Source organism: Gymnoscopelus microlampas (assembly GCF_963454915.1).
Source record: "Gymnoscopelus microlampas genome assembly, chromosome: 12".
Classification (NCBI taxonomy): Eukaryota; Metazoa; Chordata; class Actinopteri; order Myctophiformes; family Myctophidae; genus Gymnoscopelus; species Gymnoscopelus microlampas.
Window position 1 is genome coordinate 35,689,782 of NC_139949.1, and position 15,510 is coordinate 35,705,291.

The following is a 15,510-nucleotide window of genomic DNA, read 5'->3' on the forward strand; positions in this document are numbered from 1 at the left end:
TCACCCGCCCCTGTGACGTCACCCGGACGTCCCCGCCCCTCACTGTCCCACCCACCGAGGCAGAGAACCGCCCAGCGCATAGGGTATGTTGTTGCCTTGCATAGGTGGAAAAAATATTCAAATGTTTTAATGAAGTAAAAGCATCAATACTGCAATGTACCTCATTTTTAGAACCATTGTCAAAAACCCTCTTTTGATACATTTTTTTATCTCTGGGACCCCAAACTACATTGTAAAATCATCAATGTTCATAATAATTTAACTCAGTCTCAGAGAGTGTGCAAATGGAATGATTTTGACCCTTAATTTATACCATTGTTTACTATCAACCTTTTAAGGACCCCCAGTTTGATATGCTTTAGGGCAGGTGTCTTTGGAAATAGTTTAGTGTGTTTTTGTCACATTCTCATACAATACAGACAGTGAAGCTTCTTAACAGTCACATTGTGCATCATAATAAAAAACTGAATAAGACAAAATGGCATAAAAGAATAATAAATAAAATAGGCCATATGCCTATGCCTACCACATACATTTGATTTATATCTATAAATGGTTCATAGGCTACACTACATTACGCCAATCTGGGAGCCCATCCACAAAAAAAGGGAAAACATTTTTTTTCCCTTTGAATTTTGAATCAGATGCAGAGCTTTGAATCTGTCTTGAGAGATTAACATTACACTAACCCGGGGCGGTCAGTCCAATTGCAGATGACCAGGCCGGACGTGTTGTTATGTCTTCTATTTTATAGATATTTTTTACATTTCTATCTTATTTTTAATTACTGAAGTTCTTTTGTATCTCTCTACTCTCACCTGCATCTGTATTTCATCATGCCTACTGCAGTACTGCTATGACACCTGAATTTCCCTAGAGATCAGTAACGGTCGGTCTGTCTGTCTGTCTGTCTGTCTGTCTGTCTGTCATAAATATACAAATTCAAATGTGCCTGTATAATAATTAGCATATGATAATTTAAATTGAGCAATAATAGGCTTAATAATTAAAGGTAGGGTAAGTGATTTGCATTGGTTAAAATAATTGTTAAATAGCTCTATATTCTGATAGTACTCATTGCTATAGAGTGTTTGTTCAGTATTAGGAGTCTCCTTGTCTCTCCACCTCTTTATTAAACAGAAAATGCATTTTTGTTTCAGTTTCAGTTTCATTTCTAATTTTATCCAACCAGGACAGAGAACTCAATCAGGATACAGATTAAACAAGTGAAATTGGAAGTGATGACACTAAGAAATGAGCAGGCAAAATTGGAACTGGAACACTATACAAATTAAGCTTGGGTACTTTCTCCTGATTGGCTGAGATTTTGACACCTACCGAAAAATGTATTTTCTGTTTATTAAAGAGCTGGAGAGACAGGGAGACATCTGTTACTGAAAAAACACTATATAGCAATGATTACTATCAGAATATAGTATTCTAACCTTTTAACAAAATACTTTTTGTTTTAACCAAAAAATATCACTTACCCTACCTTTAACCTTCGATCCTCAAGATACACTCAGCTAGCCCCCGTGAGATCAATAAAGGTCTGTCTTATACTCGGATAATATTAGAACTATGATAAACGTACTTTTACATGTATGGTGGAATGTGACATTGAGAGGGCTTGTATCACTAACAACATTTCAGGCACAAAAGTACCCTGTGTCCACACCAGACACAAATAGAAGCGCGCTTTGGCGCCTGTTACATTGTTATTGGCTCTCATTGCAGATAGACCTGCAGTTTTATTGGCTTAGACTTTATTACCATGAGAAGTTACCAAGGTAGCCCACATTGAAAAGAATACATCATTGTTTTTCACTTGTTAGGAGATTTACAGAACTTTAATCATGATGGAAATGTCACTTGCATAAGCTTGGGGGAAACAAATGTTTTCAAATCTTATGGACACAGATTCATAATTAAATGTTGAAATGGGTTTTATTTCATGGTGACCTCACTGAAGTTATTATAATCAGATTTTCAAGTGCAGTAATTTTGCTGTGCACTGACGCCAAGGCAAAAGGAAGGACAGCAAACAACATTATTGTTTGAGCGATACTCAGCCTTGGCTGTAATGAAGGTGATGGTGGTAAACAGACTAGAGCAGTGGTTCTCAAAGTGTGGCGAGCCAGAGACCCCCAGGGGTCCGTGAGGGGGTTCCAGGGGGTCCCCAGCAAAACAAGTTAATATAGCATCCATCAGTTTAGCCACTTTAACTATACATCAGCTATTTGAAAATAGCTGATCTACAGGCTCACATTTTCAAAACATCTGAAAAATGTGGAACACATGTCTTGTAGGTAGGTCCCTGGCACAAAATATAAACCATGACTAGATACATTATTTTGGGGGTCGATGACATAAACGTTGCATGTTGTTGTGAAGCTCTCTTATCCTGTTAATGCAAATGTGATTGAAAATGTAATAAAAGATAGTTTATTGTTTCTCCAGTCCTGCATCTTCAGGTTAGATTAAAATGTAATGATAGAGGATAGAGTTTAAGGATAGAGTTTCTCATGTAAAGGAAATCATTTTGAAAGAGTAATTTCCTGTTCCCTTGTCAGCACAATTTGAATCTATGACATACCGTGTATGTCAGTTTGAGGGACATATAGAGGAGTTTTCTTTCCATTAAGCACCCAGCCTGCAAGTTAATCTACTCATCCTGGAAACTAAGTCTGACTTTATGGACTCAGTGAATGTTTGATGTTTTAAGTAATTTACCAATTGCCAAGATAATACACTATTACATTGGGAATTATACAGAAAATATTATGTGTGCGTGCGACAGTGTGCACTTTCATGACTCAAACCCAGATGGTCTCTCATATAAAGGGTGAACCTTGGCCCCATGCAGCCAACCACCAGACAGCCACCACATCCCTCCCATTATACTGACATCAAAACAGCCATCAAAAGACTGCGTCAGCTGCTCCTAAATGGACAAGCTAATGAACAAGTACCTTGTTAATTAGTAATCATCAAATCCCAAATTACCCCTTTTTACCTAGCTTTGTAATTATAATGAAAAGATGGCCAAGATTAAAGCAGAATGAAGAGAGCAAAGAGGCACGGGGACTTGTGCTTAGATTTATGGGAACGGTGAAATAACATGGTATTATTTGGGCAAAACTTTTTTGATTGTTTTTTACCCCAGTTGGAAGCTTATGTTTCAAACTGGCAGCTTTACAGATTATTATAGTTGTACCTTAATTTTAGATGAAGTACTTAAAAAGGGCTGTCCTGTCTCTATTCTGCTGTTTAAAAGAACAGCTCTGTTTTGAGGGATACCAACTCCATTTTCTCTCTGCCTTTCCACTTCCACAGCAATCAAGCAATCCCAGGCATAGACCGTGCATGCGTGCGTGCGTGTGTGTGTGTGTGTGTGTGTGTGTGTGTGTGTGTGTGTGTGTGTGTGTGTGTGTGTGTGTGTGTGTGTGTGTGTGTGTGGTAGTGATGCACTCAGCAAGTTGTTTGGAGACAACAACAAATCTGCATGCCTTTTGTTGGTATTTTCTGTTTTCCTGATGGCGTCTCTCCTCATAACTGAACATCTCTGTCGTTGAAAGTCATTTTGTGCAGTAAAACAGATGCATGGACCGTGTCCTTCTTTGTCATAACAATAGTTGTCTAAATATAAAAGCTATTAAATGTAGTCTGTTTTCAATTGTGCAAAGCGCTCAAGTGTCCTCTGAATTAAATAAATCAGCAGTATGTGACCTATTTGGAAACAATGATAAGTATTCTCTGGGTTATGTTTTGGATCATTGCTTCACGAATTACCATGTTTCCTGTTTTGGATACGTGTTCCTTGGATCATGGTTTGGCTCATTCTTTTCAGCATTAACATTTCAACCGTCCCTTAGGGAACAGATATTTCCAGGCTTTCTGATTGTGCAGTTATTCCCCCGGCCAGTGGACTGGGCAGGCCACCAATCTGGCACGCACAACCACTGGGTCCCCTCATGTGACCCACATGCTTTGCCATTCAAGGCTTGGCCTTTAGTTGGTTTATCATTCTGTGGTTTTTAGCTTAACCACTTAAACCCCATATACTTAGTTGAATGGAACCCCCCAGGGGTCTATACTAGGTCTGCTCCTTTTGTCCCTCTACATCAAATCTACAAACGTACAATGCGTTGTGCTGTAATAATGCATTGTGAACTTGTAGATCTGCTATATCTTCGTCGAACGTCCTCCATAGAATAGGGACACTGAGATTCATGTGGTTGTACGTGCACACACACACGCACGCACGCACACACACACACACACACACACACACACACACACACACACACACACACACACACACACACACACACACACACATTGTGAAATGTATACCAGTGAAAGATTATATCAAAAATAACTTTTGTTTAATTGAAGAGGCTACACAGTGTGACTTTGAAGATCTGTGCTTTATTTTGATAGGAGAGTGAACAGAGAGGAAAGGCAGAAGAGAGACATGCAGTAGAGTAAGATTTGAACCTGGACCAGCTGTGGGAAAGGGCTAGCATTATTTACATGCACTAGTATGGTGAGTCACCAGGATGCCCCATTCCGAACATCACCCATTGTGCACTGAGCTACACATGACATTAAAGAAGCCAAATGAGGTTTTTTTTTCTAAGCACCTAAATGTGTCAATAGGAGGCATTCATGGCTGCTGGTGGTGATATCCTCCATGTTTTATCAGTAACTTAGTAGTAACCATATACATCACCTAATGAAAAATATTGACTTAGTTTCCATAACAGTGTCATAATGTTCCCTGTAGTATAGTTATGTAACTTAAATAGCCTACTACTCACTACTAGGCCACACATTGTTGCAGAGTGGGATCTACTCATCATCGCCATAGCCACACCGTTGAAGAGTGGGATCAATCATGGTCACCTTGAAACAATGGTTCTCATAACAACAGCTTACATAATGTTACATCAGCCGTATCCTGGCTACATGGTAAAGTCATGTGATGGTAAAGTCATGTGATATGATGATTACCCTTGACGTAAATAAACAGAGAGGAAAAAACAAGCAGGGAAGACAAGCAGGGTGTGTGTGTGTGTGTGTGTGTGTGTGTGTGTGTGTGTGTGTGTGTGTGTGTGTGTGTGTGTGTGTGTGTAATGTGCCTATATGTGGGTGAGAGACCTCAATTGAGAGAGAGACAGAGATGACAGAGAGAGATTGTGAAAGGGAGAGAGAAAGAGAAAGAAAAGAAAGTAAAAGAGTCTGAGAAAGAGAAAGAAAATAAATTAAAAGAGTCACAGGGGGGGGGGGGGGGGGGCGTGGACAGAGTTTGATGCGTCTCTAGGATACAGGAAAACCATGACAACACTAGGCTACTATTTCCACCTGGGATCTTGAGCTCCATCCTCTGTCTGCAAACAGCAAGTGCAAGTAAAAAGATGTCAGGCAGCTTAGCACCACCTGCTGGCCATTGCAGTCATGCTGGGACGATAACAAGAAGGAAAACAATAACCTTTAATACAGAAATACCCTCAGCCAGCCCCCTTCCATGATGTAACTATATCAATAATTGATTTATATAAAACATAAAACAAAAACTTCAGACACTTGCGTTGGGTTTGATTGATTGATTGAATATTTTTTTTTTAGACAGAAATGCAAAACAGCACAAGTAGCCTACAGTCAAACACTTGGTCTGAAAGGATAACACCCAAAAAGGTCCTTGCAGTCTTGTTTCCATTGGGGCCCTATGCATTCAATTACTCAACATAACATCAAAAATATCACAAATCACTTAATCACAAATATAAAACACTCTGTACAGAGTAGAAGAACAAAAAAGGGGGGGGGGGGGGGGTGATCACATGTCTAAGGGAGAAGTGATAATTACCTCCCCCTTTGGCCTCCTGGAAGGTGGAATTTCAGGCCTGTTTTAAAGGGAACCAGTGAACCATATTTTTAAGGGATGGGGTCAGGGCATTCCACACTTGGTTGGCAGTGCTGTAAAAAGATAATTTATCCATATTTGTTTTATAGGTGGCAAGGTGGGTGTTACCAGATCATTGTTCACGCTCCCTCTAGTGTTGTGGCTGTGTGTGTCGCTCACTTTTTAGAGGTATTAGTCAGATGCGGGTATTGAGGGCATTGAGGGCAAAGTCGCATTGACTATTTTGAAAGCCAATCCCATTTTGTATTGCTTAACCCTGTCTTCTACCCTGAGCCATCCTAGGCTAGCAAAATGGGATGGAAAAAGATGGGCCGAGAGGTAGTTCAATTAGTTTGTTTTGGGAGGTTTTAGGAGGTAGATTATTTTGCTGTTGTAACAATGCTCCTCGCAATAAAAACTTTTATACCACTGGAAAGCCTGTTTATTCCCCTTTTAAGGATGCCCCATTTGTAAGGCACATACTGTACATTTATGGGATGAGCAGCACAGCTGAGTATCTGGATTGTGCCCATGAAAAATCTGGCAAATATTCCTGGCCAAGGCCACACAGCTTATTGTGCTGTTGCTATTGACTCTTGTTTTGAGCTTCCACTCTAACAGACCCCCAGGGGTACCTGGTTACTGTACTGTTCTATTAGTACAGTATAGTTTCTGTACTAATACTATTTGCTGGCTACCCCCCCCCCCCCCCCCCCCCCCCCTCAGGAAGGAGATCTCTGGTTGCCAAACAAGGAACGCAAATGCACTGGACATTCCAATATGCCTTACAAGATACAAGAAATCACCAATCGCATACATCTACAGACTCTTAAATGATATGGATTTTAGATTTGTGTTTTAGGTTATTAGATTTTTAGATAGGCAACTGGATTTTTTTAGATTTGAAGTTTTATATTGTAATCAGCTAAAAAACAATTCAATGTTTTTAATGGCACCTGTCTTTTTAAACCTGTGATCATGCTGAAAACTGAATAAACAAATACATTCCCATACTGTACTGCACAAGACAATACTATATATACTACACTATATTGTAGTCTACTGTACTATGATGTGCTGTACTGCACTATGCTATGATGCTCTGTACAGTTTTATTTGGCTGTGTCACTGTTATGTACTGATGTTTGCCAGACAGTTGAAACGAGAGAGATGCCACAATTTGGGGTGAGTCAGACAGGGCCTCCCCTTTTTATCAGAATCAGAATCAGAATCAGAATCAGAATCAGGTTTATTGTCACATCACAGGTTTACAAGGTAAAAAAGTGGGTGAAATTCGTTTTTGTACAACACTCCCATCGCAACGTTAAATTCCGTAGAAAGAAGAGTGGGGAGAGAGAAAAAGAAGAGGGGTAGGGGGTTAAGTGGGAAGGAGATCAACAGAGAACAATAGAAGGCCAAAAACAAGTTATCTACATATTTACAAAGTACCTGAGATAAGAGACAAACTAAGGTGCCTGAGCATAGCAGCAATGTATGTATACTGTGCATGATATACTTATAGACGCTAAGGTGCTTAGAGAGAAAAGAGCGCAGTAATAAAAAAATAAAAATAAAAAAAAGATTGTGCGTTATACATGGGGATTAAGGTACAGAGGGTCAGTGCGTGTTCACCTAAGGTGGACTGACCCTGGTATAATCCGCAAGTAGCTCCATGAAGGAGAGCAACAAAAAGTAATCTTTAGCATTGACTAAAACTTTTGCCACAAAGAGTACAATTAAAGCCCTTTCTCCTGTGTGTATCAACATGTGTTTCTTAAGATCATCATTGGAAACAATGAGCATAATATTGTCAGGGAGCCCACACACACACACACATGAAACACCACTGAACGCCGTCTCTCAAAGTTAACTTCAGAAGGTCATGATATCACTGGAATGAAGTCAGAGTCAGGTTTATGGGGCAAACATCTCTTCTACACCAGTGATTTGCAACCTTCTTAATATACGACCACAAACCCTCTAAATCTCTGAGACACCAATCCAAAATCCTCAGTGTTTATTTAACTCTGAGAGTTCACAAATGGAACCAAATGGACCTGTAAGGGTCCATTTGGTTCCATTTGGTTTCAAGTTGTCAAGTTTAGTACTTTTTCAATGCTGAATGAAACATTAGTTGGAAAAAGATAAGCAATTGCAAATAATTGCTTATTAATTATTGTAAACTCTATATAAAGCCTTTACTGTACATTTAACCAGTCAATTAGCCAGTTATAGTCTGATGTAAGCCAACATCTTTTCTTCCTCGTTATCATGTAAAATGTTTTTTTTTATAGCAAATGAACATGTTTGGGGGAGACTGGGGGAGACTGGTAGTTACTCAAGTCATTTAAGCCTGGTAGTTTCATTCAACACGTTTGTAGATTGAGCTTGTAGATCTGCTATTCTCAAATAGCCGAAGTATAAAATAGGGCTTAAGTAGTTAATGTCTGTTTTGTTATAATAAACTAAATCTGCAAATTAAATCATAACTTAAATGTACAGATTTGTAGTGGAGTGAAAAGTACAATCTTTGCCTTTGAGATGTAGTGGAGTAGAAGTATAAAGTATCGAAAATAAAAGTACCTCAAAATTGTACAGTAGTTGAATAACTGTACTTAGTTACTTTCCACCACTGGACTGCAAGTCATAGTCCATTTTTGTCTGGCTCATAAAAATGGAGATCTGTATTACGTGTGCTGTTGCTATGCAACTGTCTGAGTTCTCCAGGAGCAATGTTGAATGAGAGTTGCATCATTATTATAGCAAAAATAAGCTTGAGCTAAAATGGAAAGGTTTGGCACCTGATTTTATAAATATATAATATAAAATATGAAAAAGGTAGAGGTGGTGGAGGTACTAAGCCGGCCTACTGGCAGTATGCACAACAAATTTCACTGATCGGTCCAGCGATCACACACACACACACGTGCGCGCTCACTAGCTCACGCACGTGCGCACACACACATACACACACACGCACACGCACACGCACACACACACACGCACGCACGCACACACGCAGGCAGGCACACGCACACGCACACGCACACGCGCACGCGCGCACACACACACACACACACACACACACACACACACACACACACACACGCACACAAGCTAGTTATGTTGTATTACTGTACATCCATACAGATTGGTCAAAATAACATTTTATTCATTAAAATAAGTTCCATATTGCAGCTTTAAATGAAGCAAAAGCATGTTAAATACAATTGAATGGGAAATTAGTAGACAGGACCCAGACAAGACTCGATCCCAGCGTGGGTCTAAATTACTACATAATATAGGTAAGCATTGGTTAGCAGGGATGATGCAAACCAAGCAGTGAAGAATGAAAACAAGTTGAACAACTCCTCTCTGCATTTGAAAGCCATGAGTTAAGAGAATGACATGGAAAGCCTTGAATGCAATACTGACAGTGGCTATCAGAAATCAGTTGTTGTCAGGTGGGCAGGCTTTACATTCCCAAAATATATTCCCAAGAAACATGCTTTGAACTCTCTTTCTCTCTAGAAATGAACTGATCTGCGCAAGCAAACAAAAACTGGTCCCTGAACCAATCAGGTGTCTGCTTAAATTGTTTTATTGAGTAAAAGTACAAAAGTATTGGCATAAATATATTCTTACAGGACAAAAAGTACAAATATATATTTTTTAATGTGTCACACATTTTGGGAAATAGCTTGGGAATTTGGGAATTAATTCAGTCATTAACTTGTTTTGTTGAAGTACAAGACATGCCAAGGCTTGCAAAGTATTATTGCCGCTTACCATTTCTCTGAAGACCTAATCAATTACACGTCATGCACACTGCTGCCATCTATGCACCAGAGATTATTTGCCGGTTAGTTTACCCCAGACTTCATATTAGGGTCCCCCGGAACAAATCAATTTACAAAGTAAACAATTGACTTGCGAATCAGGTGGCACCTGTGTGTGTGGGTCACATGGGTCCTGTAAAATGGACCGATTTTAGGTATGGTATAGGCAACAATATTAAGGTGTTGTCTCCTAGTAGGTGAGCTGTCTAGAAGAGGGTCTGTCCGAATTTATCGTAAGGACTAGTCGGGAACGATGTAGGTCGAGAACGAGGATGAACAAGTTGGGAATGCATGCCCCAACCGGTTATGGACACCCATTGCACCCGTTTATAGAGTAAGCGTACCTGTCTGTCTGTCTGTCTGTCTGTCTGTCTGTCTGTCTGTCTGTCTGACACTGTCTGTGTCTTTTTTATGCCCATATATGGAGCTCCGTGTCAGGCATGTCCAAATATGGATGGAGTCTGGGCCAGTCTATGACATCATGTTGATGACATCAGAGTACTCCTTATATCGGGGTTTGCGGTTCTATTGATATTTTTTGGAGATCCGCTGAACCAACCAACTTCCCACTTGGCGCATCACACCCTCGGGTCCTCGACGATACGCAAGCCTAGTTTGAAGTCGGTCTGCGTCGGCCCCATATCTGGGCATGCCTATATGGGCATAGCAGTCGGATCAGCGGTTCTGGACAACGGCCTATCCGACGACTTGACGCTGCAGGCACGGCGCTCCCTCGGGTCGTCAGCGCCGAGCTTGAAGTCGGTCAGTCTGACGGTTCTCGAGTTACGTGAACTACAGACGGACAGAGATTTTGGAAGATAGGCATTTCCTGTTTTCAGTTGATTACAGATAATCTTAATTCATTTAATTGTGTGATAATTAAATTCAGATTAAATTTAACCTAACAGCTCCAGAAGTGGAGCTGGATCAGGGACGAACACCACTGCTAGCACAGTGGACGAGCCCACCAAGCAGATTGTGATCTGAGGATGGACTGCCCGAGCTGCTGGGCCAATGTGCTCGCCCTCTCGACCTCAGCCCCAGGCCTCAACAGAACTCAGCCAAGATGAAAACATATGAATCCTGCACTTTTCCAAGGGCTACATGGGGCGGCGGTGTCCTTCTCGCTTTCCCTGGCTCCCCAAACAGTCAGAGGGACATTTGGTAGTAATGACATGAATACAACATTTGTTCAAACAAGTGCAGCACACACCTGTCCTTTTGAGGTGCCAGCCAACGGTAAAAACACACTAAAAATAACTAATCCAATCTTCACCTTCATATTGATTCTACGTCTGGAGCATCTTATGCCCAGTACTCCCTTACCTTCTCTGGTAGACATCATAGAAGCCCGACATCTCGATCCCGCATGGGGCAGCCGACTCCAACCCATTCGTGAGAAGATAGCCCTTCTTCGACAAGCACAGCCAGACTGTTTCGCTAACAATGTCATCCCCTTGAGAGCAGAAAGCACAGGGAGCAACCGCTTGGACACTGCTGACTCAGACTCTGTGACCCTAAGTACCCTCCTGATGGGGCGGCCAAACGCATCACCCCACAGGTTGTCTATCCTGAGTTGGCCGAGTTAAGTCAGCATACTGTAGACACAGAAGACAGTAGGCTGCTGGCAGATCCTTTCCGTAAGCAACGTCTTGAAACAACCTTGGCCTAGCCTCCAGGCTGGCAGAGGAATGACAGTTAACAAGAAGTGTACCAGGCAGACCTCCAGGTCAGCACTGGGACTGGGTAGGTCTTAAGTCGGCCCTGCAGCAGACAACAGAGTAAGTGTGTGGTTCCACTTCGGAGTTTAGACCTACGCGCATCCAATCAGTCCGAATAACTTACAGTGATTGACACCCCCATTCGCGCCTTTCTTCACATTGTACGAAATCTGGGAGCGGCTGTTAAAAAGGCATTCACGAGTGCGTCCTGCTGGTGCGTCCTGCTGGTTATAGTTACCACTGTTGCCAGAATACTTCATGAACTCCATATTTGGGTACACCTGACATGAAACTCCATATTTGGGCATGACTGACACATCATGACAGATCATCAAGACTGACACATCATGATGACAAGATCAAACACTGCCTCACGATATTTAAGCCAGCACATGCTCAATGCAGGCACCAAAGCGTCCCTGTTTCTGATCAAACAACAGCGCCAGCAAGTCAATCCAAGTCCAAATTAATTGTCAAAATGGCAACAGCTATGGAAGTTGATAAACCAACTGGCAAGTTAAGCAACAAGAAAAATATCGAAGTAAAGAAATGGAATGCTGTGGCAATGTGGTCCTGGGACATTGTCGTGGACAACTGTGCTATCTGCCGCAATCAGATCATGGATTTATGCATCGAGTGCCAGGCCAGCCAAGGAGCCGAGGAGTGCAAAATTGCCTGGGGTGTGTGCAACCACGCTTACCACTTCCACTGTATTTCACGCTGGTTAAAGACCAGGCAGGTGTGCCCTCTGGACAATACGGAATGGGAGTATCAGAAGTATGGAATCTAACTTAGCTAGCTCTAAAAAAGGGCCATCGAACATCTAAAGAAGTTGTTCCTAAACCTTTTCAGATAAACTCAAAAGAGAAAAAAAATTGTCTCTCCCCGGGACCCAAACGCACACAAATAGATGAATTAATCACTTGCCCTATTTCAAATAAATTGTTGAAAATAGTCGATGTCTAGCTCACACCGCAATCGCGATGTGGTGTGAGCTTGTAGATCTGCTATTTTCACTATTTTTGAAAGATTTTGGTCAATTGTTTTTCTCATTCTTTGTGAAGAAAAATCTAAATGTGGGAAAGGTCAAAACAAAAAACAGAAAAACAATACAAAAACTAAAAACAGGATTACTCTTGTGTCACCTCGACCGATAAAAACTGGTTCACAGCCCATGTTTGGAATCACTGAGAACAATATTAAGATTCTCTGACTGAAAAGTCTGGACGAAGCCAACAAATCTTTTCTAAACGAACATGACTCAAGCGGCAAGTTAATCAGAGCAAACTGCAGAACAGTGGCTATGAAATGAAGTGCTAGAGTGCTGCATGGAAGGAATGCCTGGATATAGGAGCTGACTTGCTGTTGTGAACAAACTATAGGAAGATCGGAAGTTCCTCAGGCACCTGACTGCAGATTCTTGCACCCTGTGAAGAAGTGGGAGGTGAGGGTTCCTGCCAAGCAGCAGCGTGTATTGCCCTGGAGGATATGGTGAAGGAAGAGCTAACTTCTTTAATGGCTTATTACTGATGATAAACTGCACCCCAAACCCGTTACTAGCTTCCCAAAGGAACCCAAGAAAAAAAAAAGCCAACTTGGGACCAGAAACCGATCCCACAAAGTACTGTGTTGGACTCTGCAAGGAAAACGGATGAAAAGAAAATCCAGGCAAATCCACTGCAGGGCCTGGGTGACATTTCCTGTGTGAACCACCTGTGATTTTTTTTCTTTAAAAAAAAAAGGAAAACCTTGACAAATCTCCAGCAACCGTGATAGCTTCGTCCAGACGAGCTGCAATAAGATTGTAAACTCAACGTGCACTCATCTCCAAATATGGAGTTCCACACGGTTCCATATTTGGGCTTGACTGATAGGTGGTTCAGTGGATCAGTGTAGTAGATGGTGGTGGATTTGTCTGCTCTATGCATATGTAGCAGCATATGTAGCAGCAGTGGCTCAGAGCCTGATGACCAAAAGCTTAATATCTCTCCTGGCCAAAGGGGAATTCCCCTAGGCTGGTGATTAAGATGTTAGCTTTCCTTGCGCGAGACACGGGTTTGATTCCCAGGAATTGCACATAGCTCAGTGGTTCTCAAAGTGGGGTCTGGAATGTCAAATGATTTGATAGTTAGAAGCCAAATGGACCCTTACAAGTCTGTAACTCTGGCAGAATACAAAATGCAGAACCGAAGGGGCATGCATTCCAACGGGCATCACACTTGCATTTATTTAAAACAATTGCTAGTTAAAACAATGACGAAAAAAGAAAAGAAAAAGGTTTCTAAGCATATTTCTGAAAACTATCCTGAGGATATTTATATAAAGGAGTCAACATTCAATGTTTTGTGTGTCTGTCTGTTTTCCACACTGTTCCAGATTGGCCTCAAAGTACTCAATATCACTAACAAATACTGACCTAACCCAATTTTGTAGACCAATGGTTCCCAAACTCGGGGTTGGGACCTCCAGGGGGGTCTCAGCATTATTTTTGGGGGTCCCCGGATGATTAGCTTAATGTGCAACGTTGAATTCTCACTCAACAGTTAACAAACCAACATACAGTGTAAGTGTATACAGGATATATGCACATTTCTAAAGTTACAATTTAATTACTTTTAATAATAATAATAATAATAATAATAATAATAATAAACGTTATTTGTATAGCACCTTTCATGACATGAAATGCAGCTCAAAGTGCTTTACAGAGCAAGAATACAATTACAGTTACAACCAATTTAACAATAAAGCAAAAGCAGTGAGGACTTAAAAATCAACCAAAGAATCAGCTAAAAGCAAGAGTGAAGAAATAGGTCTTGAGCTGTGCTTTAAAGCTATCGACAGAGGCTGCCTGTCTTAGGTGTAATGGGATTTTATTCCACGCTGTCGGTCCGCAGAAGCAGAATGCTGCTTCACCATCTTTTTTATATGTCATTGTAGGCACCTCGAGCAGGTCAACACTTGAAGACCTGAGGGGCCTGTTTGGAACATATCTCTCTAGGCAGTCATAGAGGTTAAGGTGCCAGACCATTTAGAGCTTTATAAACTATTAAAATAATTTTAAAATCAATCCTAAAAACAACCAGGAGCCAGTGTAGTGAAGCTAGAACTAATTGATTTGAACACATGACATTATTCCCTTAAACCTTATCTATAAGACTTTATTTTTACACAAGCTCATATTTATGAAATCTTTGTTTAACATCTTATTATCTTCACACATTATACATTCATAATTGCAAACAGCAGTTAGAAATACAATGAGTCAACAAAGACAACAGTTACTTTAAGACTGAATATTTTCCTTAACTGACGTTTCTCTTTGTTAGCCATACAAGTCATAGTTATCCAGACTTTAATCATTTTAACTACACACTGCAGACCTAAGACTAAGACCTAAGAATAATCAAAGTATATTTTAACTGTTTACTCAGTCATCTTGACCTGGCTTCTAACCATTTACTACACATTTCCTGTCTGTAGCTGATTGCCCAGGAAAGAACAATGATTACTCTGATTAGTTCAAGTGAATACAAAAGACTTGCCCTGAGTGATCAAGACAAGACAGATGGTGTCAATGCCTCTGAACCAAGGAACAAAAGGTTTATCAAAACGACTGTTGTGCCTCTCACCTCTTACCTGGACTCTCTAGTGTAGTACAATTGGCCAGGAACTCTGAACTGATTGCATTACAGCTGAGCCCACACAAACAATCATGTTCTCATGTTATGATACACTTTTAACAATTCCTGGGTTATAATGTATTAATATCATAGTAATTTCATATTACATAAGCACAGGACCCGATACACGACAATAAATAAATAAAAACTATCACACCAAGACGAGGTAACTCTGAGGACCCCAGGCCCTGGGGCCCAGGGGTATCAGACCCTGTTGATGACAAAAGTGTTTGATCAGAAACAAAATACATTCTGATTTTAGTATACCAATTCTATCTAATCCAAAAGAGCATAGGCATACAGGAAACAGGACAAGCAAGTGACATTGTAAGTAAGTGATCAAACAAACAACAACAAAA

General features: G+C 40.8%; 1 protein-coding gene across 1 annotated transcript; it reads left to right on the forward strand.

Annotated features, from left to right (window-relative positions):
- Window positions 1–11,946: 11,946 nt before the first annotated feature.
- LOC311056740 (E3 ubiquitin-protein ligase RBX1-like) lies at window positions 11,947–12,258 on the forward strand (the record flags this gene model as incomplete). Its single annotated transcript, XM_084073547.1, has 1 exon — window positions 11,947–12,258. One exon carries the CDS (start codon window positions 11,947–11,949, stop codon window positions 12,256–12,258), a length of 312 nt encoding a protein of 103 aa, XP_083929673.1.
- Window positions 12,259–15,510: the final 3,252 nt, after the last annotated feature.